Below are 26,158 nucleotides of genomic sequence, written 5' to 3'. Positions count from 1 at the left end.
CATCTCAAGAATGTACTGAGGACTCAGTATTGTGTTAGATGTGGGCATTATGCTAGGTGTAGTGGATACAGAAAGTTTTAGAACCTAGTTAAGTATTCAGGAAAACATTAATAAGGTAAAAATCACAAACAATAACCTAGATACTAAGAGTCAAAAGTGGGAGAGACAATAAATGCTACAAGGATTAGAAGCGCATGCAATCAGGGAAGGCTCATTCTTCAGGAAACAGACAACCAACTGGTTGGGAATCAAGGTAGGAACTAGTTTTGAAGACTTAAAGAAAGTAGAGGCTGAATTTCTGACTTTAAAACTTGAAAATCTGGCCCTACTGGACACCATGCTTAAATGGCAAGGTTGGCTAGGAGCCTCTCTAGATGGGGTTGCTACTTCTACTTGGCCACAGTCCCACTCCACCCTATTGCCTTATACTTAACCCATCTCATTGACATTTCCTGCTTGGCCCTGCACTTGGAACCCTGGGCCAGCATAGAAAATAATCTAAATGTTGGTTCACTCCTTTCTTGACCTCATACATTTGCTGATTGAACTTTTTCTTTCAGAAAAAAATAAAAAACTTCTGGGAGGTATAGATTTATGTTGTGAACATTGTGTAAATTTTCTGTTCATAGCATATTACCAACTTTGGAAGTTAATGAATGGGTATTACTGAAAGGAAACGTAGTAACCAGCACTGCTTACCATGTGAGATATTGCTAAAGAAGACTGCTGCCACGTGTCCATTACCATCTTCTCATCGGCCTCAAAGTTTAGCTCTATGTTTTCCAGTGAGTAATCAATCTTGCCCTTCAGTATGGCTTTTGTTTTTGGTTTGGATAAAGATGACTCTGGAGAACTGGGTCTTTGATGAACTAGGGGAATTCTTGGGAAAACCAACAAAAAAGAAATATAAAGATTTTATTTAACAGAATCCTATTTTTGTGTCCATGTTACTTGGTGAATTTCATTGTCCTGCTTTAATCTCAATTTTCAAAGTTTTCTTGGAAGAACTCTTTAGATGGAGAAATGACTATGAAAGGCTGTATTGTGGTCTACACCTCCTAGAGAAATGGAAATAAAAACAAAAATAACAAATGGGACCTAATGAAACCTAAAAGTTTTTGCAAAGCAAAGGAAAACATAAACAAGACAAAAAGACAACCCTCAGAATGGGAGAAAATATTTGCAAATGAAGTAACTGACAAAGGATTAATCTCCAAAATTTAGAAGCAGCTCATGCAGCTCAATATCAAAAACTCAAACAACCCAATCCAAAAATGGGCAGAAGACCTAAATAGACATTTCTCCAAAGAAGATATACAGATTGCCAACAAACATATGAAAGGATGCTCAACATCACTAATCATTAGAGGAACGCAAATCAAAACTACAGTGAGGTATCACCTCACACCGGTCAGAATGGCCATCATCAAAAAATCTGTAAACAATAAATGCTGGAGAAGGTGTGGAGAAAAGGGAACCCTCTTGCACTGTTTGTGGGAATGTAAATTGTTACAGCCACTACGGAGAACAGTATGGAGGTTCCTTAAAAAACTAAAAATAGAACTACCATATGACCCAGCAATCCCACTACGGCATATACCCTGAGACAACCATAATTCAAAAGGAGTCACGTACCACAATGTTCATTGCAGCTCTATGTACAATAACCAGGACATGGAAGCAACCTAAGTGTCCATCGACAGATGAATGGATAAATAAGATGTGGCACATATATACAACAGAATATTACTCAGTCATAAAAAGAAACGAAATTGAGTTATTTGTAGTGAGGTGGATCGACCTAGAGTCTGTCATACAGAGTGAAGTAAGTCAGAAAGAGAAAAAGAAATACTGTATGCTAACACATATATATGGAATATATAAAAAAAAAAAAAAACACAAAACTGGTTCTGAAGAACCTAGGGGCAGGACAGGAATAAAGACGCAGACATAGAGAATGGACTTGAGGACACGGGGAGGGGGAAGGGTAAGCTGTGACAAAGTGAGAGAGTGGCATGGACATATATACACTACCAAATGTAAAATAGATAGTTAATGGGAAGTAGCCGCATAGCACAGGGAGATCAGCTTGGTGCTTTGTGACCACCTAGAGGGGTGGGATAGGGAGGGTGGGAGGGAGATGCAAGAGGGAGGAGATATGGGGATATATGTATATGTATAGCTGATTCACTTTGATATAAAGCAGAAACTAACACGCCCTTGTAAAGCAATTATATTCCAGTAAAGATGTTAAAAAAGAAAAAAAATGTTTTATGGTCTAGAAAGCCTAACAAGAGGAAACTAGAGACAAGCAATGCTAAAACATAATTTTTAGGTCTAATTCTCAGTAATTATGAGGAGGGGGATTAAACAGTGGCAATTATGAAGACACTGAAGTTTGAAATTTATCTGGGATATAAACTTCTGACAAGGTATAAATCAGTCATGAAAAGCAAACCAATAGAACTGGACGTCACTTCTTTAAAACGACTAGCAGTTGGCTTCCGGAAGTAGACAGTTAAAAAGCAGGATATGACAGATGTGAGGTCTGCAAGGGGGTGACCCACGGAGGTGTGAGAGCTCCAGCAGCCCTCCCTACCCTTGAGAATGGGTGATGAAGGCTGTCTCTGTTTCGTAAAGTGCTGTGCGAACACAGAGTTAAGCTGTCTCTCCCCCTTTCTCGACCATATTGCTGCCCCTATGTAGAGATTTTAGAGCTGCCCCTGGGAATGTTCTATCCCTGAAGGATCCCAGGATCTCAAAGGCTAACTGCAGGGAACGATCCACCGAGCAGAATGCTAATTGCGCTGGGATCCCCCTCGGTGATAGAACATAGGAAGAGTTTTCAGCTAGGGCAAGGAATGGGCAGAGAGGAGCTCCAAGGATGCCTTTGCTAAAATTGGAGGAGGAACAAGCATTTGGCTTGGCAGACTCAAGTTGCTAGGGACCAGAGCAGTGATGCAGAAAGCTGGCTGTGAACTCCAGCACGCAATTAGCTTGGCCTTGTTTTGAAGCATAAGACGAGGTTTTCTGAAGTTGGCTCTTTGACTCTCATAGCGCCTGGAATTCTGACAGTGCACCATGCCTTATAAAAGCAATGTGTTGAGGGTCCACAACTCAGTATATGTCCACCCACAAGGAGAGCTGACGTTTTAATAATCAAGTAGTGCTTAATCTCAGTCACTGAGACGTGAGATTCACGTGTCTAATAAGATAAAGGCTGTGTGATCATCTCTACATGTTTAATACGGGGCAATAGGCGTTCCTAACACCTTGCTTTGGAGGACAGCAGTGGTGACGTATCATTTAGAAAAGGGATTTGGATTTAGAATTCATTTACTGGGAAAAATTCTGGTCAGCTACCTCTCACTATGAGTAGATGTATCAGTAGATACGAACTGGGGCATGTCACTCGACTTTCTGAGGCTCCATTCCTTCTGGGAAAATTACAAATATAATAATAATATTGTTACACATTATTGGTTATTAGTTAACACCATTATTATTATTATTATTAGGTTGTTGGAGGAATAAAATAGACAAGCTATGTGAACATGCTTAACACTCTGTTCGTTTCCCTATACATATTAAAGAGACTGGTTGGTTGGTTGGTTGACGCATTGATTGGCTGAGAGTTCCAGGGGATACTCACAGCAGCGATCTGAGGTTGAGACTGGTGCAGAGTGTTTTGCAAAAAGTAAGAACTGGCTGTTCTTTTGCCTGTTTCATTCTACTAACCAACATTAATAGCTTCCCCATTATGCCTGACTTGCTATTTTGTGCTAAGAACAGAATGCCCTGCTACTGTAGACATTGAAACTTGGCCTCTTTTGATGACTCTGGCTGTTCATATCACTTTGGGAAATTTTTATTGTTCTTAATTACAAAGGTCTCTTTCAGAAGCTTGCTGAGTTAAACATTTCACTTGTATCTGTGTCAAAAAGAGGGTTCAGACTTCTTGTGTTTTCTTGCTTAGTCGTGGTCCTGACAAGGACATGATGGGACCAGATGGAAGAAGCCTAGAGAGAAATGGGCCTCAGATCACTGTGGAATCCTATCATGCACAGGCCATTGCAAATCCTTTCTGGAATAGGGGAGGGTAAAATGAGGAATGTAAGAACATGCGATACTCACAATTAAAACAGTGCATGTGAGGAAGAAGAGTTTGTTGTCATATTATGCAATAACATGATGACGATAATAGTCATCACTTATTGAGAGGCACTGGGACTAGGTCTCAAGTCTTCTGACTCCCAGGCATGGTGCTACGTGTTTTGAGGATTTCATTTTCTGTAATCTTCACAACAGCCCTACTTTACAGATAAGGAAACCAAGTCTTAAGAGAGTTGGGGTGACTTTCCCAAACAAATTGTTTTAATTTACTTACATATAGCTAGTAATTGCCTGAAAATGTCATTTTTTCTTCCACCCTTACCACCAAGTTTATTTTCTTACCGGTGGGAATCTGATGTTAGACTGCTACTAAGTTTCAGTCTCACAAAGTCATAATCACATATGACTGAGTCTTTACTGTTTCTCAATTTCCTAACCTGTAAAAGAAGACTCATAACACCTGCCATTGTCATTTATATAAGGCCATGCACACACACAAATGCCCACATACACACAGAGCAGCTTGGGACCTTTCATAAAACTGGTAGAGGGTCACGATCCCTTACTAGAAACCCTTGTGGTCAAAAGTGTTTCAGAATTCAGAATTTGTATATACTATATATTCCATAATATCCCCAGCAGTCTGTTGGAAGCACTCTGTAACAAAACACACTACATCTCTGCAGCAAAAATGAGTAGATATTCACTATAAGTGGGATAAATAATGCATATCAATAGTCTTGAGGCGAAGTTTTCAGTTTTTGGAGTTTTTTTTGGATTTTGGATTAGCAGATACAAGACTGTGGTTTTATTAGTGGTATTCAATTTAAAATCGCAAAGCTTTATGTTGAGACTGATAAGAGTGCAACGTGATAGCCCGCCTTACCTAAGCTGGAATTCCAAAATATCTTTACTATCCAGTTGGACCAATGGGACTCGAGTAAATCTCTTAGTGTCATCTGTTGGGATTTTACATTCCATTCCCCTGTAATAATCTTGAAGCAGTCTCTTCGTATCTTGGAAACGGTTCAGTTCTGCCTTTAATAGAAAATACGAGTGTTAATACCCAAGACAGAACAAGCTGATCTGTACATATGTTCTATATAAGCCCTGTAAGCACTATTTTATTTATTTATTTATTTATTTATTTATTGTTTTTGCGCGGTACGTGGGCCTCTCACTGTTGTGGCCTCTCCCGTTGCGGAGCACAGGCTCCGGACGCGCAGGCTCAGCGGCCATGGCTCACGGGCCCAGCCGCTCCGCGGCACGTGGGATCTTCCCGGACCAGGGCACGAACCCGTGTCCCCTGCATCGGCAGGCGGACCCTCAACCACTGCGCCACCAGGGAAGCCCTGAATAAGATGCCATCATATATCATATAAGCAGAATTGATCAAAAGTCCTCTCAGATTTATGGTAACTAGTAAATAATGCTTTCTTACTGTTTCTCTCATCACAAAAACTTAGTTTTGAAAGAAATCATCTAGAATAGCATTTTCTAAAATTTATTTTGTAGAAGCTTTGTCCTATAAGCTCTTAATGAGCACCATGCTGGGAAAAAAACAAACAAAAACTTTGCAACGTCAAATAATTTCAGAAATGTTAGGTTAACATACCAAAAGAGTTTCTTTATTGCAGCGCATCTTAATATCTTAATATGTCAATATGCTTGTCAATCTCCCAGGGAGAGGGAAGGGTAGAGTACATGGCCCTTCCCAAAGTCTTCTGATCATCAAGTCCTTGTTTTGTGAAACATCTTGTAGGACTAGTGTTCCGTGGAATCCACTTTGGGAAACACTTATCTAGGCACAGGCCCTTGAAAACTTTCATGAAGATTCTTTCCCCTCCATAAATATGTGCAAGCTTCTGCTTATGAGCTCCTGGACCAGCAGCTCAAGTACCTGAAAAGTCTGTTATTCGATGGACAGTTCCAATCATTAGGATCGTTCTTCATTTATTGAACTGAAATCTACTACTCTCCTGTAGTTTACAGCTTTGGTTCTTCATAGAATCATGCCAATCAGTGCAGAACTAGGTTTCTTCTGTTCTAGGTGGCCAGCCTTTAACTATGTGAACACTGATGACAAAGCAGTGGTTAGGGCTACTGGCTCAAGAGTTAGATTCCCTCAGTCCCAATCCCAGCTCTCCTACTACTGACACGTGGCATTGGGCAAATCACTTCATCTAGGTTTGCTTCAGTTTCCTCATCTGTGAAATGAGGATTGTGAAAGAATTGACAGCCTAGGGTTGTTGTGAAGGTTTAACCTTCACATGAAGGGTCCTTAGAACAGAGTAAGAACTTAATAAATATTAGCCTTTATTTCCTTTACCCTCTTTTTTCCTAGTTGGCTTTAGATGTGGATTCTGTTTCTCAGGGAGAGGGTCTGAAATGTAGGTCTTGTGGGGTGTAAGAGTTTTACCATTTCTGAAAGAGGCATATATTGCTTGGACTAATGGGAATGATTTACAAAAATTCTCTAATCCCTTTGCCTTCGTTACTGGGTTTCAGTTATTTCTACCATAAACCTTTGAAACAGCTGTTCCAGCATTCAATCTCTGCTTACCCAAACTGGTGTCCCAGGGATGTTACCCAGGCAGGTTTAGGCTGCTGGCTGTCTTGCCTTCATCCTCAGCACAGCCCATGCCTTGGAGCCCCCACCTGGATCCCAGAGCTAGCAATCAGTGAGGCTGCTACTGCTTCTCAGGCCGCTGCCTCCTGTGGTCCAGCTTGCTCCCGAACCAGGGGCTTGTCCCTGTGAGTGCTGGAAGTACTCGCATCCACGGTCATTTGTTGAACAAGGATTTATTGAAGACCTACTATGCGCTAGCTCCAGTGATCCTCAGCTAAATATTCTCATTTCCTGCAGTAACTCTTCCTGTAAGCTAATCAGTTCAAGATCTGAAAGGTACCCTTTTCTACTCTATCCTCACTGCTATTTTCTTAGGAAAATATACTCATGTAGACACAGCTTGACCAAGACAGCCTTCATAATCCTCTCAGCATGACTAAGCTATAGACAGGTTTCTTCCTAACTCCAGACTCCTGACCTCCCTTTTCTCAGAGTATTTACTTTAGGAAACTTGTCTTTGTAAGTCCATTCTCTGTCCCTTTGAGATGTAAATCTTTTCAAAATCCTCCTGCTGGTTTTAGAAATCAGAACTGTCTCTCTCAAGAACCTGGGAACCATCTCTTTGAAATGTAAGCATATGAAATGAAAATGGAACTCCTATGTCCTGGTCCTCTGGGAGGAGCGGAGTCTGACTTAGGAAGACACCTTGCTCCAAGTTGTAAAACTACGTGCATCAAGAAGAGAAGGGAGGGCTTCCCTGGTGGCGCAGTGGTTGAGAGTCTGCCTGCTGATGCAGGGGACACAGGTTCGCGCCCTGGTCCGGGAAGATCCCACATGCTGTGGAGTGGCTGGGTCTGCAGCAGGAGAGGCCACAAAAAAAAAAAAAAAAAAGAGAGAAGGGAAAGTTTACTTTTCCTTTAGACGAGGCCAATCAAGCAACACAGGTTGTGCATGACACCCCACCTTGCCCCAGTTCTTAAAAACCCTCCAGCCCTTATTCTTGGCAGAGCTGGGTATCCAGACTTGGTCTGTGCTCTCTCCCCTATTGTTGACAATACCTTGGCATAAAATCAACGTCTGTCTCTTCAACTTGTCCAGTGCAATTCATTATTTTAACGGGCTGCAAAAATAAATTAATCAGATTGTTCCAATGAATGGTCTATTTTTCCAATCTGGACACAAACGTTTTTCAGGAATCGAGTGCCTGCTGAGTCTGATCCAGCCCACGCTCTTGTGGCAGGGCTGCTTTCCCGGGGACACTTTGGGTGTCCGCTGGGAGAGGCTGGTGTGGTAACGACCCAGGACAGACACCGTCTCTGCTGTCCCCTCCACAGCTCTAGGCCACTTGGAAACAGCTGGTGAGCTGTAGCTTGAGATGCTACCAGTTCTGGTGTTTGTTTGGCTGGGGACAGAATGGCTTATTTCAGCTAACCTCCTTGGCAAGCTGGAGCTCAGGCTGGGCAGAGTGCTGTGAGTAAAACAATCCCCTCACATTCCCAGAGGAGTGGTTACAGGACGGACGTGGCCATGGAGAGAAGTCTGTGTCATCCTGACCGGCCGCTCTTACCTGCATCAGTGAGAAGAAATGGTTCATCGCGATTCCGATCACATCCTGCAACCAGCTCTCGTTAATGATGTCCAGACACTCCTGCTCTGCCTCTCCCCTGCGGGCATCACAGATGTCCCACAGGCGTTCCCGTAAATCCTGCACACAAACACTGCTGTGAGGCTTCAGAATCACAGCTCAGATGACCTCCGTATAATAAAACTAAAATCCTTTGCCTGTCTTAATGTGTCTGAAGAAAATTTAGACCTAATACACTCGTATATTTTATCCCTTCGGTAAACAAATGTTTATTTTGTTTCTACTCTGTCAGGCCTTAATTTTCTAAGACCCCCTCAGCACACCTTGTGCCCAGGTCCACAGTTTACTTTATTCATGAGGGGCTATGTTTTATGTATTCTAATCCTTCCTCACAAGATTTGATTGGCCAAAAAAGACCTTTCAGGGAATTTTTGAGGAAATGGTGTATTGTTGGTGCAAGAAATATGCTGCTTTATTGAATCCGAGGGCACTTAACACAGCAAGGGCACTTGTTAATTAATCATGAGTGGAGCATGTCATTCTCCAAGAAATAGGGTCTGAGCTTAATTGGATTGTCTGAAAATAAGCTTTGGATTACAGAGCTAGCAGTGAAAAAAACACCTTTTAAAGATCCCAGCTCTGCCACTTACCAGATCCTGAGGAATAATGTTGATGATACCTTTCTATGTGTGTCAGTGTTCAGAATATAAGTCATTATACTTATATTGACTCATTTAATGCCTCACAACCACCTTGGGTCCTATTATTTTCTTCATTTTGTAGATAAGGATACTGAGTCAGTCACAGAGAGGTTATTTTCCTAAAGTCACATTATGAGCAAGTGGTGGAGACAGGATATGAGCCTGTGGTTTGTCTGTACCACTAGATTAGGGCTCAGTTCCTTGACCTGTAAAACGGGGATAGAGTTTACCCTTTGGATGTGCTGCAGTTAGCCTAAGCCTGTAAAGCACTTAGCACAGTATTTAGCACACAATAATTCCTCAGTTATAAACAGTATCATAATCTTATTCATAGCAATAAAATATCTGTTTAATTAAAATTCCATTAAGAAAATATATACAGTCCAATAAAACTTGACAGTTTTCACGATCATAATAATTGATTGAACATTTACTGTGTGTTGGGCATTGTGTTAAGTGCCTGACGTTGATTACCTCACAAATCCCCACAGTAACCAACGGAGAAGTTTCTGATGAGAAATTTGATGCCCAGAGATGTTGAGTCACTTGCCTATGGTTTCAGCGCGGTAAAGTCAGGAATTCGAACGCAAGCAGTTTGGTTCCAGTGCCTATAGTGGATTTTACTTCTGTGATGCTGTGTTTATGGAACACTTAGCATTTTGGTTTGTTATCTTGTGGGGGCTTCACATGAAATGAAAGCATCACAGGCATTTTTATAGCTATACACTAATATCAGAACAGTATGCCATTCTTTTAGAGCTGAGAGACCTTGACGTCTCCCTGGTCTTTCCACAAATGCTATATCAGACATCCAGTGAGGACTGGCTTCTGCTCCTCAAACATTTATACATTTTAAAAAGACAGGAGAGGAAGCAGTTGAGGAGAAAGTACAAAAGCGGGAGCCTGGGACCTTGTTTCTAGCTCTCTTTCTGCTCCCGACTCACTGGGAGGTCTTAGCAAGTACCAGTGTCTCTGTGGCTTGGTTTTCTAATGGGAAAGTGAGGACAACATGATAGCAGAACCTTTCCATTAACTTCTTAGGGTTGGAATGAAAGAAGCCAAGAACAAGGAATATTACCAGGAATAAAGAGGTTAACTACTGGCAAATAGGATGGTGAATTTGTCATTTCCAATTTTGCTTCTTTTAAATATCTAATCTGTCTGTAATAAACATATGGTACTTTTGGAATACAGGAGGGCCGGGATTGTGAATAGGCAGGAAAGAGATAGGAAAGGCAGATATGTTTTAGGATTACCATTTGAGAAATGTCTAAGACTTCAGTTTATTGGGACATTGATTAATGCAATACCTCCTGGATTAAACCCTCCAGCACCCTGGTCATCCAAGTTACCATAATGCCTTCACTTAATTTCAATAGCTTCCCAGCTGGTTTTCCAACTGCTCTCAAACACGCCAAGCATCCTCCCTCTTCAGTGTCTTCACTTTTCCCTATGCCTGATACACTCTTCCTCCCCAAATCTGCATGGCTTATCTCATGCAATCTCTCCTGTCCTGAGTCTGCTCAAATATTGCCTTCTCAGTGGGCCTTTCCACAACTACCATATACTAAATGGTATATCAACGTTCCTTCCCTCCCTGCCCTGCTTTCCTCCTTCCTGTAGCTCATATTATCAGTGACATACTCGCTATACATTTACTTGTTTATTGCTTATCCTTTGCACTATGGCCCCCAGAACATAAACATCCTGAGGTCATAGGCTTTTTGTTCAGTGTTGAACCCACCGCCCCTTGAGCAGTGCCGGGACCATGGTAGATGCTCAATAAATATTCACAGAGCAAGTGAATAGGTCATGGGGGTAGAGCTTGGGAATTTGTTGTCGTTGACAAATAAATACTGAGATTATAATCAGATATGATTACTAGTAGCCTATACTTAAGGTTGTTGAAGGGGAAAGAATTCCCCTGACAGGATAAGGGGCTCTGTAAATCTACACGGGAAAGACAAAAGGTGAGAGATTGAAATCTGGCTTCTTGTACATCAGAGGACCTTTTCTAAAGCATCAGGGTAATATACTCTGAATTTATCATATACTTATGAATTTATCAAAATCTGCCTGTCTACCAAGTGCCAGGCACTGTGCTGCTGGAATACCAAGATGTATGAGATTTGGTACCTTCCCTCAAGGGATCTATTCGATAGAGGCAACACTTCAGGCTTTCTGGGATGTTCCCTCATTCCCCTTCTCCCTGACATCAACCAGCCATATAACTGTATCCAAGAGAGGCACGTACTTAATACCAGGCTTGGACACACTTACATGACCCAACAAAAGGGTTAGGAGTTTACAAAGTAGATGCCCAGAATGCTCTTGCACTGCTGGCCTTGGCTTCTCCTTCCAGAAGCATTGACTACCATATTCTCATTCTGAGCGCAAAGTACAGAAGAGTGATTGTTCTTGAAAGTCGGCAGGTTGGTGTTCAAACCATTTCTCCCCTCATCCTCACACCTCATGAGAGTAAGAAGGGGGTGAATTAGTCTTTTTTTGTTTGTTTTGTTTTGCGGTACGTGGGCCTCTCACTGTTGTGGCCTCTCCCGTTGCGGAGCACAGGTTCCGGACGCGCAGGCTCAGTGGCCATGGCTCACGGGCCCAGCCACTCTGTGGCATGTGGTATCTTCCCGGACCGGGGCATGAACCCGTGTCCCCTGCATCGGCAGGCGGACTCTCAACCACTGCGCCACCAGGGAAGCCCTGAATTAGGCTTTTGAAGTACAAGATTTGAGAGTGTGGAAACTCTGGCCCCGCGGGTCATGGACTCCCTTACATTCACTCTTTGGTGTAGTTCAGCCTTCGTTTCCTCATCATCCCACAGGTCATCAGGAAGAGAGTTGAAATCAGCCTGCCACTGAGATACAAAATCTTGCTTGTGGTCCGGACGCCTTAGAAACTGCTGGAAATCTGTTCTGTAAGGCATTCAGAGAATCAGACGGAGCTTATATGTCCTGCATGTAAACTACACGGTTGTAACTTTGGAAACTTTACTTACCTAATATCATATAAGTAAGCAATCACCATATGCTGGCCTTCTCTCAGGTGCCTGAGTACTGTTTTGATGGAATTTATATAGGAATTTTCTATCAGTTTCCAGTAAGGTACTAAAAATGATCGTATTTCCTGTTAAATGGTAAAGCATAAAAATCATAATTTCAAAGTGAAAATTATTCTGTGTAATTGAGTCAAAAGGGCACTACTAAGCAAGAAGATCAAGTTGCAACTGTAGCCACTTAAGGCATCTCTGTGAAACGTCTTGCTCCTCCTTCCTCCCCTCCCCCAGCTAATTCCTATTTCAAATCATTTTTCATGTCTGAGCGCAGACATATTTTTTTCCAGAAATCCTTCCCTGATCCATCAAGTGTATAGGGTCATCCTCTGAAGTTCTGAAGTCCCACCTTAGCACCCTGTACTTCTCTCATTAGAGAACTGATGGCATTAATTATAACTGTTTATTTATTTGCCTATATTCACCTCTAGAACAGCAGTCTCATAAAACCAGGAAGAATTACTATCTTATTCACCACTAAACAGTTTTTCCTATAATTACCACAATGTCTGGGACATAGTAAGTGCTCAAGAAATATTTATTGAATGAGTGAATTGAATAATCACAGACCTCACATTTTGCCTAAGTTGGAGAACATCTAGGTTCTTGTCAGGGTGATGATGAGTTATTTCTCTGAATTCTCCCTTGAGGTTTTACCTTTGCTGTAAAGTGCACCATGAAAATCAGAAAGTTTCTTTTACATTATCTTTAATGATGCAAATAAACAATGAAAAATAAGAAGTAATCAAATTGAAATAAAATTGAAGATACTTTTTTTTTTTTTTTTTTTCGGTACGCGGGCCTCTCACCCCTGTGGCATCTCCCGTTGCAGAGCACAGGCTCCGGACGCGCAGGCCCAGCGGCCATGGCCCACGAGCCCAGCCGCTCCGCGGCACGTGGGATCCTCCCGGACTGGGGCACGAACCCGCGTCCCCTGCATCGGCAGGCGGACTCCCAACCACTGCGCCACCAGGGAAGCCCCCATATTATATTTTAATATAAACTTTCTGTACGAATTTTTCCCTTATTGGTTGTGCATTTATTTATTCAGGGGCTTGCACATGGGGACCTTGGAGGTCATCTGGGCTAACTTCCTCTTCAACTGAGACATGCCAAGAGATCTAGAGACAGATTATCCAATCTCTGTGGACCTCACTGATACATTAGGCACATTTCAATGCAACCCCCTTTAGGGTCACACAACTTGTGTTAGTGGAAAATGCTTCCTGTGTTGAGCAGAAATTTGCCTTTCTGTATTTTCTACTTATAAGCCCTAGCTGTGCCCTTTGGAGAAGGACAGTCTACATTCACACCATCTTCTCTATGACAGCCTGTCAAATATTTGAAGACACTGGTGAGGAGAAGTAGGCTGGGATTCAGGATGAAACTCGCTTGCTTTTGTATTTCCAGCATCTAGTACAGCATTTGCAAATAACAGGTACTCAACAAATGTTAATATAGATGTAAGCGGAGTCACCTGAACCCAATTTTATCATCAGTTAAATTTTCAGGAGACTGGATGGCACTGGATGGCTTCATCTGGTTCTAAAGGCCTATGATTCTATGTCTAACCATACTTCAAGTATTCATTTATCATACACATTTACAGTTCTTTCAATGCTCCTCTGAAATTATTTTAACACCTTTCTCTTACCTAGAGCCCCTCTCTGGTTTCTAGTTTTTCATGATCTCTCTTAAAAGATGTGGTATCCAGAGTGGTGCTGAAGACCATTTTAAGTAAGCTGACTACTAAACTTCCCTCCTGGTGACTTCAAGTCATTAATTAACACTCTGTGCAAGGAGAGTTACCACCTAGGAATGGACCTAATTGAACTAACATCCTGTTCACAGTTCTTATTTATTTACAAGAACTTCATGAGAAATTGTCAAATACTATTTTGAATTCAAGGTATACTATGTTCATGGTACCTCTCTGACCCACCTACTCAACCTTGCTATCAAAGAAAAGGAACAGGCCAGTTCAGCAGGACTTAGTCTTAGTAAACCTGTCTGACCTCTGGGTGATCACTTTGTATGTTACAAGTGCTTAGAGGCATGTGTTTAATAATTTTCTCTCCAATTTTGTCAGGGATTAACATCTGGATCATTGGTCTTGTATGCTACTAAATCCCGTCCACTGTTTGTTAAACATTTAGTCATTAGTCCACATCTGGTCTTCTAGATTCTCCCGTATCTTCTGTGATTTCTATGAGTTATTGATAATGTCCCATCTGTAGTTTATTTAATTCTCTGGGATGTTATTTTTCTGGGTCTAGGCACTTGAACTTATGTGACGTGACTAGATGTTAAGACCTATCCTTTCCAATTAAATAGTCTTCTCTTCATTGACTGAAGCATAATAGGAAATTGGGCAGCCAAAGCAAGTATCCTCCAAGCAAAGACCTATCACTCCACTGACTCCTTGGTGGTCTCTGAACCTTCCCTTGGGGCTGGTAAGGGGATAAGGACCCAGGCTCCCCTTGAACTTGGTTGCTGCCTCCACCTGAGAGAGCCACATATGGAAGCAATCCCCTTCTTTCTCTCACTCTGTCTCCTTCCCCATGCCTATTGAGGTAAGATATATCTGGGGTCCCTGGAAGGCCTGGAACTAGGGTTGCCAGATAAAGTATAGGATGCCTTCATTGGTTATCTGAAATTTAAATTCATTTAACTGAGCATCTGTTTTTCCTCTCCATTAGTAGGTAAGCTGTGCAGCTCATGTGTGAGAAGCTTAGAGTAGAAAAGGACTAGGGCAGGTCATGTGGCCTGCTTTGTTTCCAGGTTCTAGACTAATTCTGCTTGTAGCAAAAAGGAGCTCTCTACATGGTTTCACTTAGGTAACTAGAGGTCCGAGCTGTATATCCTTCCATCATCCCTCCAGACCAACTCCCCATCCTTCACTCTCCATCCTGCTCAGTGATTGCTCTAGGAGGCTAACTCATGTGAACTACTTCAGGAAACTCCCTTGCCTTCCACCTCCCAGTCAAAAGATGTGAGAGTAGGAAGGACATGAGGTTTGGTTATATGCTTCCCTGCTCCTCTCTGCTGGTCACTGTGGGTGGCTGCATCCTCTGGGAAGGCCACAGCCCCTGGCAGGTGGCCTTCTCCATGCACAGGTCTTCCTGAGGTCCAGACATCTGCTTCCTGTCCTCACCTTCTCAGGCCTAGGGGCCATAATAGCTCCTGGCTCTCTCTTGTTGAGGGTAACAATCTAATTCTTGTAGATTTTCTCATTTACTGGCCACATACATATAAATCATCCTTTATTCAACTTTCTTTAAATTATCTTCTGTTTTCTGCCAGGATCCTGACTAGAAGATCTACAATGGAAGCTGATGCCATATATCAGTGTGAATATTTATTTATTTTTCACTCCCTCTTGTCCTCTATGAATTTATTTCTCTCAAGGGCTTCAATGTTTGGAATTACGGATTAGATTTTAATATTTTTGCCCCTCACTCTCCAACTCCTACCAAATAATATCATTTTAATTTTATCTCCTTCCCAACAACCACTTCTGTATCCTGTTTCTATGATAGTTCTTGAATATATTTATTTTTCAAAGTAGCTACTATTTGGCTGAGTGATAGTAATTACACCCATCTGTAATTCTATCATTTAATGTTCTCATCTTCAAATATTTTCTGTTCTAATTTCTCCCTCAATGCTAATTAATTCATCAAAGCCTTATCGGGCTTCCCTGGTGGCGCAGTGGTTGAGAGTCCGCCTGCCAATGCAGGGGACATGGGTTCGTGACCCGGTCCGGGAAGATCCCACATGCCGCGGAGCGGCTGGGCCCGTGAGACATGGTCACTGAGCCTGCGCGTCCGGAGCCTGTGCTCCGCAACGGGAGAGGCCAAAACAGTTAGAGGCCCTCACTGTATTTGATTCTGTATTGAATACAGTGAATTGGCCCACATGTTCCTACCCTCCCCCAAAGAGTTTACAATATAATTGAGGAGATAAGTAAGACATTTCCCTAGGAATGTTCAATAAAAATTGCAATTCATGATTGGGTCTCAAGTGCCTGGCACAGATGGTCAGGGCTAAAAGTTCATAAGAGTAAGAAACCATGGAGGACTGGAATTAAGAAGACAGGGACTGAGTCTTTCAAAAAACTCTTTGTCTTTTAAAAAGTTTTAAAAGAAAGACCATTCTGTGTGATTCTCCCAAGATGATTTATCTATTAAAGCAGCCTGATTTGCCTAGGTGACAACTGGGCTTTGCAGCTGTCAGAGCATAAAGAACTGAATGGAGCTTCCAGGGCTCACCTGGGCCTCTCCTTGCCTGACACTAGGGTACCCATTTAAAGAGCTGAGGCCAGATAGCACTCTGTTCTTTTATTAGTTTGGTTAGCTTCAAAATTTTCCTTCTATTTCTAAAAAGTCAGGGGTTAAACTTCATTTGAAAGCATTATGATGTGGGCATGACAGCATGGTTGGAGGGCTATAATTTGTGGATATGTGTTCTGGGAAAGATATTCTTCCAGGAAACTGCATCTCTGCTTGTCCCTGGGGTGAAAATTGGTCCTCAAAGAACCCATTTGTTCCCCTGATTGCAGCACTCAACAGCCGCTCAAAGCATGACTCAGAAATTTTAGGGAGGAGAGAAAGCATGGGATGCGAATCAATGAGTATTCTCAAAAGATCACCTCGGCCTTTTGATGAATATATATATTACCAGCTACAAAAGGCCTTTTGGATGGTGCAAATAATGGTGTGAATCTTCCTATAAAGAGGAGAAAGAACAGATTCTACTAGCTTGAGTCTAAACTGCCGTACCTCAGAAATTGGTTCATTCACATAAACCCATTCTTCTGATCCTGGCTTAGGTGGGGGTGGCACTACTGGAGCAGGTGACACATCTGTAGAGTCAGCAGGTGATTTCTTTACTGGAACTTTCCCTCCTGGAGATTTTCCTCTGGGAGAACCTTAAACATGCATATTAAATCATGCCATTACAAGGAGATGAATGGGACCAGATTGTGGTGGGTGGGTAAACCTATGGTGTCATGGATCTCAGGCAATTCATTAACTACATTTTAAGCAACTTTGGGCAGCCTTATCAAATAAAAAATAAAAAACGTCATTCTCTATAGCCCCCAAATTAACCAATAATACCAAAAGCAATTTTTTTTTAAAGCAATGCAACTTCTCTTGTCCAATTAGCTATGGAAAACAACTTGATATTTTATTTTCATTTCTGTCCTTGCTTCCACAATGAACACACGGGTTTTACAAAGTTTAGGCACCAGAAAAAAGTGTATTTTATTTACTATTGCAAAAACTGGCAAACTAAACACTCACCCTGAATGAGAAAGAGAGTAGCTGTAACAGGAGCGGTGCTCTTGGTGTTTTTTTGAAACCCAGGGGAGGAGCAGGAAGAAAGAATGCTATTGTAGGAGTCAGTGAGGGATGTAGCAGAGGAGAAGGGGTACCTCCTGAATATTCCCACATTCCCTGGATGAGACAGAGGGCTTCTGAGCGGGGGAATCTATATCTCTTTCTACAGTCAGGGTGTAGGGATGAAGGCGACTGCTGTACCGTAGGTCTGGCTGAATTAAGGCATGGGCGGGAGGGGAGAAGAAGGGAGCAGGGAGAAGGAGAGGGAATGGAAAGAGAGAGGAAGGAGGAGAAGAAAGAAAAGGAGGTGGAGAAGGAGGAAGAGAAAGCGGCCTAATTTCAGCTCGGAATCCAGAAAGGGCGTGTGCCCCACTCTCTGTGAGAACATCCAGGGGGGATTCCAGACCCGCGAAGCAGTACCCTTATGGTCTGAAAGATCCTGTGACTGATCAAACTACCTTAACTCAGAAAGCACTGATATTTCCTTAAAGGATCAAAGTTATAGTTTAGAAATTCACTCAGTTTAAATTCCACTTATTTTCAGTTTCCTTATTAAGATTTTAGATGCAGTTTATAGATGCCTACAGAATTTGCAGCACTTTCTTTCCCCAAAATATATTTCTTTGAGTATTATTTAACGATAATGCTGTTTAGAAAAGTAAATACATCTTCCACTTTTATACTAGTTTAAAATATATGGATTATAAGTAAAGGGGATATTGTTAATTATGTCATATGAACAGTTTAAATGACTTCTACTTATACAATTGAAACCAGTATTCGTCATCTACAAGTTTAAAATTCCATCTAGGTATTTTTAATTAGAAAAATTTAAGAGCATCTTTTTTCAGGTGAAAACCAAAAATGTTCATAACTTGATATATTTTTCTATATGATAATTTTTCATTCTCTGAACTGAATTTCTGGTGAAATAAAAGTGACAATACTATGGCCACTTTAAGATGAATTTCTCAAAGGAGAATTCCTAAGGAGAACTTTGTAATTATAAACGTGAGACTGGAATGAGTTCCTTTTTCTTCTTTTCTTACATATCATGATCGTTCAGTGAAAACTAAGGGAGCCAGGGAACATTTTTGGACGATGTGCTTTGATCTCATTTAACTTTTATCTAATTGTTAACAATGAAAATGCAAGGGTAAAAGATTTGAATGAATAAAAAATGTATCTATGTCACAGTGAGTGAGAGTAGATGCCACTTGTGAACAAAATCTATCGACATCTCAAATGTCATGAGGGTCATTCCTTGCGCCACCCACGCAGCCATATGAAGACTTCAGTTTCTAATAAGATATTTGCTTTCATTTGGAAGTTGGATTATTGAGTCCTCAATGTGGCCATTCTTATGCATAAAATTCTGGAGAGTAATCTATGCTTAGCATATAGTAAAGATAGATTTTAGCAAATTTTTTTTTTTTGTCCAGTTATAAGAACCTAATGGTATTACACAGAAGCACGTGGAGCGAGAACAAGTATAAATAAAATAAGGTCAAAAGAAAAATGCAATTTTAGGACATGGGATTTATTTAATCATTTTATCTGTAAAGAAATGGTCAAAGTTGAATCTATAGAGCAATAGGCTTGAGCAAAGAAAATAACATAGTAGGAGCTCAGTAAAGGTAAGAATAAATTTCATCTATTGATGAGAGGACATTAAGAAAACTAGAACACTTTCAGATTAAGTTGGCACTACTCAGGGAGATGAGAGGATTGTAGGAAGAAGGAAAAGATGCAAAAAGTCTGATTTTTTTTTTTAAAGAAAGGCATTATTATTACCTTTCAGTCCTAAAATATTTCCTAGTAGGATCTGGCTTAATTAAGGGCTTCCCTAGGTAGAAGTTAGAGGACTGGTTAACAGTGATGGCTTTCTTATTGCCTTGGTTCAGCGAAAAATGACTCTGGTTGGTGACTGAAGTGGAGACTCAGGATGCCTTGGATAAGATGAAAATTTCTGCTCTGCAGCAATGTGGCCAGGAAGAGAAAGAGGTCAGTGCCAGGTAAGGAGCCAGAGATGGAACATGAATCAGCTTATTCTCCAAATCGCTATTGAGAAGGTAGTTTGGAAAAGTTTTCTCTCCTTGGTGTCCTAGAGTTCATGTTGTTAGTCTACGTGGAGCTGGAGATATGGAACGTGGACAACTATAAAGTAATGAGGACTGGTTATTTGGAATCCTTTATAGGACCTGATTTTAGTATAATTATACTCAGTGACAAGCGTTGGAAACTCCTTAAGTCAATTTTGCAAAGGATTCCCCTTTTTGCCCACAGTCTTTAATAACTTGGTCTGGAGTCAATAATCATATCCCATACTTATTTAGCCCCATTTACTCTGAGCCAGATTCTGTTCCAGCTGCTTTTTTGTAGTTTTACTAATTCCTTACTACAGCCACAGAGAAGTTATTTTTATGACCTCATTTTACATACGAGAGAACTGAGACTCACTAAGGTCAAGTTACTTGCCCTAAGTCACTCGTATGGTAAATGGCAGAGCTAGAATGTCAGCCCAGGCAGGCTGGCTCCAGAGTCCATGCATTTGACTGTCCTACTTTATTGCCTTTTAGTGTCTATTGATGTAATTCATGTTCAAAAGTGTTCATTAGACTGATATTTAGAAATTTGCAAGCTTTAGAGTAGTTCTTTTAATACTATTTGCTTAGCTCATAAATTGATTTTAAGACTGTGTTCTATTTACATTGCATTACAATTAAATTACAATTTAATTTTTCTACTTGTGGTGAAAATTTTATTAAAAGCTACAGTCTGAGAAGTCAATTCATTGAAAGACTCATACTAAAGAGTATAAATAATATTATTTAACTCATTTATATTAGATGATGGTATTAAGGCAAAATCCAGGGAAGCTATGAGAATAGTGTTGAGAGTTAATATGGAGTGTTGATGACATTCGCCAAAGTGTAAAGAGGCTCTAACTTTCCCTTCTCATAGGTTAATGATTCCTAACAAAACACTACCTTATTTATTTATTTTGCGGTACGCGGGCCTCTCACTGTTGTGGCCTCTCCCGTTGCGGAGCACAGGCTCCGGACGCGCAGGCCCAGCAGCCATGGCTCACGGGCCCAGCCCCTCCGCGGCACGGGGGACCCTCCCGGACCGAGGCACGAACCTGCTTCCCCTGCATCAGCAGACGGATTCCCAACGACTGTGCCACCAGGGAAGCCCTACCTTATTTATTTTGACTCTCCATTTCCTCATCTTTGAAGTGGGAAATGATCATTTATACTTCACAGGTGGTTATGAGGATTATGCAAGAATATAAAAATTATCTTGTATAGTGCCTGGCGTAGGGTAGGTACTCCATAAGAGGTAGTTTGTTACTATGATTATGAATTATGTTATCAAAGGAGATTGTGGAATTTTGATATCTGAACCATGACTGTACATTAATCATCAACTTTCAGATGAAACCTAGTGTGTTTTGCATGTGCTCTAAAATCTATTAAGACCTTGTACATTGCACCACATACTCTCCTCTGTTTAAGGTCCCAGGTGATAAAAAATGTATTTTAGAAATTAATCTTAGAAAAACTTAGGGCTTTTTATTTCTATTTCAAAGTATTGTTATATACATGTTGCTTCTAAAATTGTAATCCAACTTAAATATTTTGGGGAACAGGACATATTATAAGTAATACGTTAGAAATAACTGAATGTTTCTGATATTCCAATGGCTAAAATTGGAATTTTAGTCTTGGGCATCAATAAGTCTTGGGCATCAATATAGTAATTCTTCAACTTTAGGGATCACCAGAATTCCCTAGAGGGCTTATTAAAACACAAATTGCTGGACCCCTCCAGGAGTTTCAGATTCAGTAGGTCTGGGGTGGGACCAAGCATTTGTTTTTCTAATAAATTCCCAGGTAATGCAAATGCTGCTGGTACAGGACTGAGCTTAAAGAGCCACCATGTTAGTAGATGCATCTAGGTATTTCAATTCCATTTCACTTTCATCTTTTTTCTCTGTTCTTCCATGTCTTTCCAATTAAATGTCATTAACGTTTATAACATTGACATAACATTTATTGCTACGTGGCCTGGTAGCACCTAAACTTTAAGTCAGATCAGAAGGCAAGCACTGGGACAGTCCCAACACTAATACATGGGCAGGCCAGAAGAACTAAAGAGATCGTGATTTCCAAACATTTATTCCACAGAGCTCTAGTCCCAATGGATACCCCTCCAAGAGAGAGTTCTGCAGCCACAATGTTTTGGGATATTACATAGTGTACCTCCTACTGCCTTAGAGATAGATGATCACAGGAGATACATATCTATATTGACATCTATCTCAGTTGAGATGAAAAACATTTTAATTTGATGTAACTCAGCATTTTCTGAAATTGGTTGATTAAGGAAAACTCTTCATTTAGCCCTTAATTAACACCTCCTATGTAAGGTCATAGAGTTGAAAAGCCCTTATTTTATGAAGGAGTAAAATGGGGCCATGGCAAATGGTTGAGGATAATAAGAAATGCTTTAAGAACACCATAAATACAATTGCAAATGGCATTTCCGTGTCAAGATTTTGGAGGGAGAAGGTTGGGATTGATCTAATACACAGAGAAAAATAGGGATGAATCGAAGATGCCAATAGCAGGAAACAATGATAAGTCTGAAGGAAGGAAAAAGGAGATGGCTCCTCAAACCATAAGAGATGTTTTCAGTATAATTGGTGTCAAACAGCCTGTGAGGTAAACAGATAACCAATCAATCGTGTTCACCCCCAATGGAATTAGTTCCAAATATTAAGAATTAAAATCATTAAGACTTCCTCTTAATGAAAGAAATCCTGTTATACATGCCAAAACAACAGCATTTCTATGTAAAAGAAAGACTTCTAAATCTTGATCGAGAGTTTACCTATTTCAAATATTATTGAACACAGTAGAAATTGTGTTTATGGAAATAGAAACACAATAGTAAAATAAAAGCAAAAAAATGTTTGAAAGTTCTTGGAGGTACTTAAACTGAGCTAACTGCATGACTCCAGTGAATATATATTTTACTGGTTGAACTTGTAGTTGCTTATGGTTTGAGTGTGTATACTTTCATCTAAGGATGCTCTCAAAGCATGTGAATTATTATGTCTAACTTGACGATTTGGCACCTAATATGCATAAATATATTTAATTCCTATTTTTGATGATTCTATGCTGATCCTTCATTTGCTTTTGCTGATCACAATAAGAAAGCAAGGGATGCATAATGTAAATGTGAAAATTATTCTCCTATTTGTAAACAGGTAAGATAGAGCAGAGCATAAATTATAGCCAAAATTATAGGTAAATTTTTCATCTCAGTGTTAACTCACCAATGACTCTAGTTATATATGCCTATGAGGTCATATAATCAGAGAAGGGTAAGATTCTTTGAGAATCATGGTTATGCATCTTTAAATGCCAAAATAAAGATCCTTTCAAGCCCATCATTTTCTGAACATGGCACAGTCTTGGGCTGCTACTACACTGGCAACTTGTAATGTAAAATTAAACAAAGGTACATACTTCATGACAACCCCCTTTGTATGTACCCTGCAAAAGTCAACTGTATGTGTCCGTCACTGCATTTCAATCTTTCATTGGTTGGTGTAGCAGCTTCAATGTACAATCTAACTAATATGCTTTTTAAAGCCTATTTTCTTCTACCAACTATCAATTATTTACAAAATTTTATCCTCCTTATTTCACAGAAATAGTTAAAATAAAATAGAAAAAAAAAAAAGAAATTAGGGTCAGGAAAAATGCAACTTAAAGTAGAAGGTCAAAACCAGGAGAGGAATTAGAAAGCAGACTCTGGGATCTAGGTCCTTGCGCAGATACTAAAATCTTATAGGCACTAATTTGTTTCTGCACTTCTAGACAGCCAAAACAGAAAAGGAAGTGCTATCAGTTAGAGGTGCTAACTATCTAGCCATGCAGAGGAAGAAAGATTTTCCAGTTCCTTGATTCTGAATGAAATTTCCCACCTAGGATTTCACATAGGGGTGACTGAATGATGTGGTGGGCATACTATCCCTTCAGAAAATAAAATACCAGGTTATTATTGGTATAATAAATGTTTTACCTCCACTGCTATTGTGTTGAGGACTTTATATCAAAGTGCTTATCAGTGAAAGCAATTCTATGGGGGACCCAAGAAAATATGGTTCAGCAAGTAGTTTTCTGATGGCATAGCTTAGCCCAAGGATAACACATATAATATCTATGATGAATGGATATTCTGTGTCTTAGATATTCTCTAAATTATTCCTCACAAGCATCACTTTTCTCAGCAGGGCCTTTGCTAAGACCCAGGCTACAGAAACACTGAGGTTCTGTTTTATTGGCAAGGGCTTATGGTTTACAAATGCCCGAGAGAGGTATTCAGTGTATACTACTACATAAATATAGCTATTTTCACTGAAAATTATAAAATGAAGAATTATATTTAATCGTATCTATCTTGATCTGTACCTTTTCTTTTGAGTGAAGTTTCACTTTTCTTCCCTTTTCCTTCCTGAAGAGATTCTCGATTACCATGCGGGGGTTCTAAACAAAATTCAACACATAATTATCATTGATGATTTTCTTCAATATCCTGGGCTATGATTTGTAAGCAATCAAATGCTATTTCTCAAAAACAGTTATATTTGTGAACTACCTAAAATGGCTTAGGCCTTTACTGTGAGTTAAAATTAATCTGAAGACAGACTGTGGATTGAAATTTCTTGAATGACAACCCTGATAGTACTATTCTATTTTGTGACATTGAGAAGTTGAGTCCTAAGCTTAATATCAACATTTGGTAGTGAATTTGATTGTAAACTCTTTAGTGCAAAATAGTTGTAGAATCTTAAAAGTTAGTCACAAGTCCATTTGAAGCAGATGGCTCTATTTGGATATAGTTCACCGGAATGATCCCTATACAATAAGACAACTGGGTCTGTGATAAGAATGATGCCAAAACACCTTGAAGAAGAGTTAAATAACCACATTGCTTTACTATGGAGCATCCTTGAACTTCTATTGACCCCACACTTGGTTGCCTTGTGACTTCTACATTCCACTGTGTGCATTGACTGTAACTTGTAATGCAAAGGATGGTTTGGGAATATATACGCTGGGTTCCCCGGAATCTAATTCAAAAATATATTGGAAAGGGGAAAGTGGGAAACTGATGAACTGGAGGTCAATAAGATGTCCCAAATTATAATTAGTTCTTTGAAAAAATCACTACATCCCACATAATTTGTCAAACAAGTTCAGTCGTCTTCCTCCCTTTGCCCTGGGCTACAGTTTTTTGTTTTTGTTTTTCCTTCATTGGAAGAATGCACATATGGGACAATTTAAATGCTTGTGATGGAGAGATCATCTGATCTATTCTTTGTATTTAGAAGTGTTAGTTATAAGAATGTGTAAATACATAACTCATATCACTTACATTTAAACATCTCAGCTCCAAAAACCAAGATTCCATAGAAATAAGACAAGGAAAGGATTAACCTTGAAATTTTGTTAACCTCCATAAAAGGACTTTTAAACATCCAAATGTTTTAAACACGAAACTCATTCATAAATAAATAAATCCAAACATTTGAATTAGTTGCTTTTTTTTTTCTTAGAAATAAGCTTAATAAAAAAAAGTCTAGATAAGCTCTTAGTTCCTTTAATAACAATATTCTGGGTAACCAACCATTTAGCTCTAAACTTTAGCAAAAGGCAACATCAAAGAGGGTAAAAATAGAGACATCTAAGACGTTGAACTTATAAAATATTGTGAGCAAGTCTAACTTCTGCTGGGGATAGCATGCACTCTGTCTATTTTTAAAAATTATTTCCAAAATGTATTCTGAAATTGCAAAATATATTCCTAGCAGCATGGATAGCAAGCACTACCATACTTTGTCACACTCAGAACTTTAGTTTTAAATTAAATTCTGACATTTGGTAGTAGACTTGATAATAAACCCTTTAATGGGACATACCTGTGAAGTTTTTCAAATTTAATCTCAAGTGCATTTGAAGCAGATATAAAATACAGAACTGTAAAAAATTAATAAACAGAAAGCACAAATAAATAGAGTCAGGAAACCAGAAGGGGGAACTCTCGTGCCCTAAGAGGACAGCATTGCCCAACAGGAGGAAGGAAGACTCCTCTTCTTTCCTGGCAAGGACTCAGCCAATGAAAAGCCATGGACTCATCAAGTGCTGTGGCCCTCCCAACTTCCTTTTCCCCTCTATAGAAGCATTCTCCTTCCCTTGTCATGCGGAGACTTGCACATGGCTTGCCATGGTTGCAGACCCCGAATTATAATTTCCTGCTAATTCTGAATAAACCCATCTTTGCTGGAGAAATATCTGGCAGTCTATTTGTTTCAGGTCAACAGACTCATATACAACGTAGAACTATATTTGGACAAAATGACTTTTAGTGCTTAGCGTACTATGCTTCCTTCTTTACCCTATTTCCACCCTTTTCTTTTTTTAGTAAATAATTTCTCTTTTCTTCTCAGCTTTTAAAGAAGATTGTAATTGGATGTTTGCTTTGGGCTTGTTCAGAAGCCTTAGGCTTTTAGTTCTGCAAGTATGTTCTTTTGAAAAAAAACTGTAAGTTATTTACATAAAAATAAACAAACCTGGGAACTTCCCTTCCTAAAATCATTTATCCCCTCTTCCCTGAGCTGTAAGGGCAGCGCAGCCTGTGCTATTGCCTCATCAACGTCTACTAGCACTGAGATCTCCTTGCAGTGATGCGTTGCAGTTGGAAGGCAGT

The 26,158-nt window shown here is 40.1% G+C and overlaps 1 protein-coding gene and 1 long non-coding RNA gene across 4 annotated transcripts in view; one reads left to right on the top strand and one right to left on the bottom strand.

The window, feature by feature from the left end:
- SPEF2 (sperm flagellar and cilia associated 2) overlaps positions 1-26,158 on the bottom strand; it is a 174,576-nt gene that overhangs the window by 62,298 nt on the left and 86,120 nt on the right. The window contains exons 19-25 of the mRNA XM_022599378.3: positions 23,860-23,934; positions 16,811-16,959; positions 11,976-12,103; positions 11,754-11,892; positions 8,250-8,387; positions 5,000-5,151; positions 700-880 (exon numbers count right to left, since the gene is read on the bottom strand). Of these exons, the coding sequence (XP_022455086.2) occupies positions 700-880; positions 5,000-5,151; positions 8,250-8,387; positions 11,754-11,892; positions 11,976-12,103; positions 16,811-16,959; positions 23,860-23,934 (962 nt within the window). The remainder of the gene's footprint in view (positions 1-699; positions 881-4,999; positions 5,152-8,249; positions 8,388-11,753; positions 11,893-11,975; positions 12,104-16,810; positions 16,960-23,859; positions 23,935-26,158) is intronic.
- Positions 1-26,158, top strand: part of LOC111187578 (uncharacterized) — a 70,202-nt gene that overhangs the window by 16,127 nt on the left and 27,917 nt on the right. Inside the window, exons 2-3 of one of the 3 annotated variants that reach the window (XR_016392623.1) lie at positions 11,802-11,989; positions 19,276-19,386. This is a non-coding gene — a long non-coding RNA (uncharacterized LOC111187578). The remainder of the gene's footprint in view (positions 1-11,801; positions 11,990-19,275; positions 19,387-26,158) is intronic. The other 2 variants (XR_016392624.1, XR_016392622.1) reach the window with 2 other exon arrangements.

Source organism: Delphinapterus leucas, chromosome 3 (genome assembly GCF_059928025.1).
Source record: "Delphinapterus leucas isolate spDelLeu-1000000601 "Yukka" chromosome 3, BTC_Dleu_Yukka2, whole genome shotgun sequence".
Taxonomy (NCBI): Eukaryota; Metazoa; Chordata; class Mammalia; order Artiodactyla; family Monodontidae; genus Delphinapterus; species Delphinapterus leucas.
Note: the sequence above shows the minus strand (reverse complement) of the source record. Positions and strands in the feature narration are given on the sequence as shown.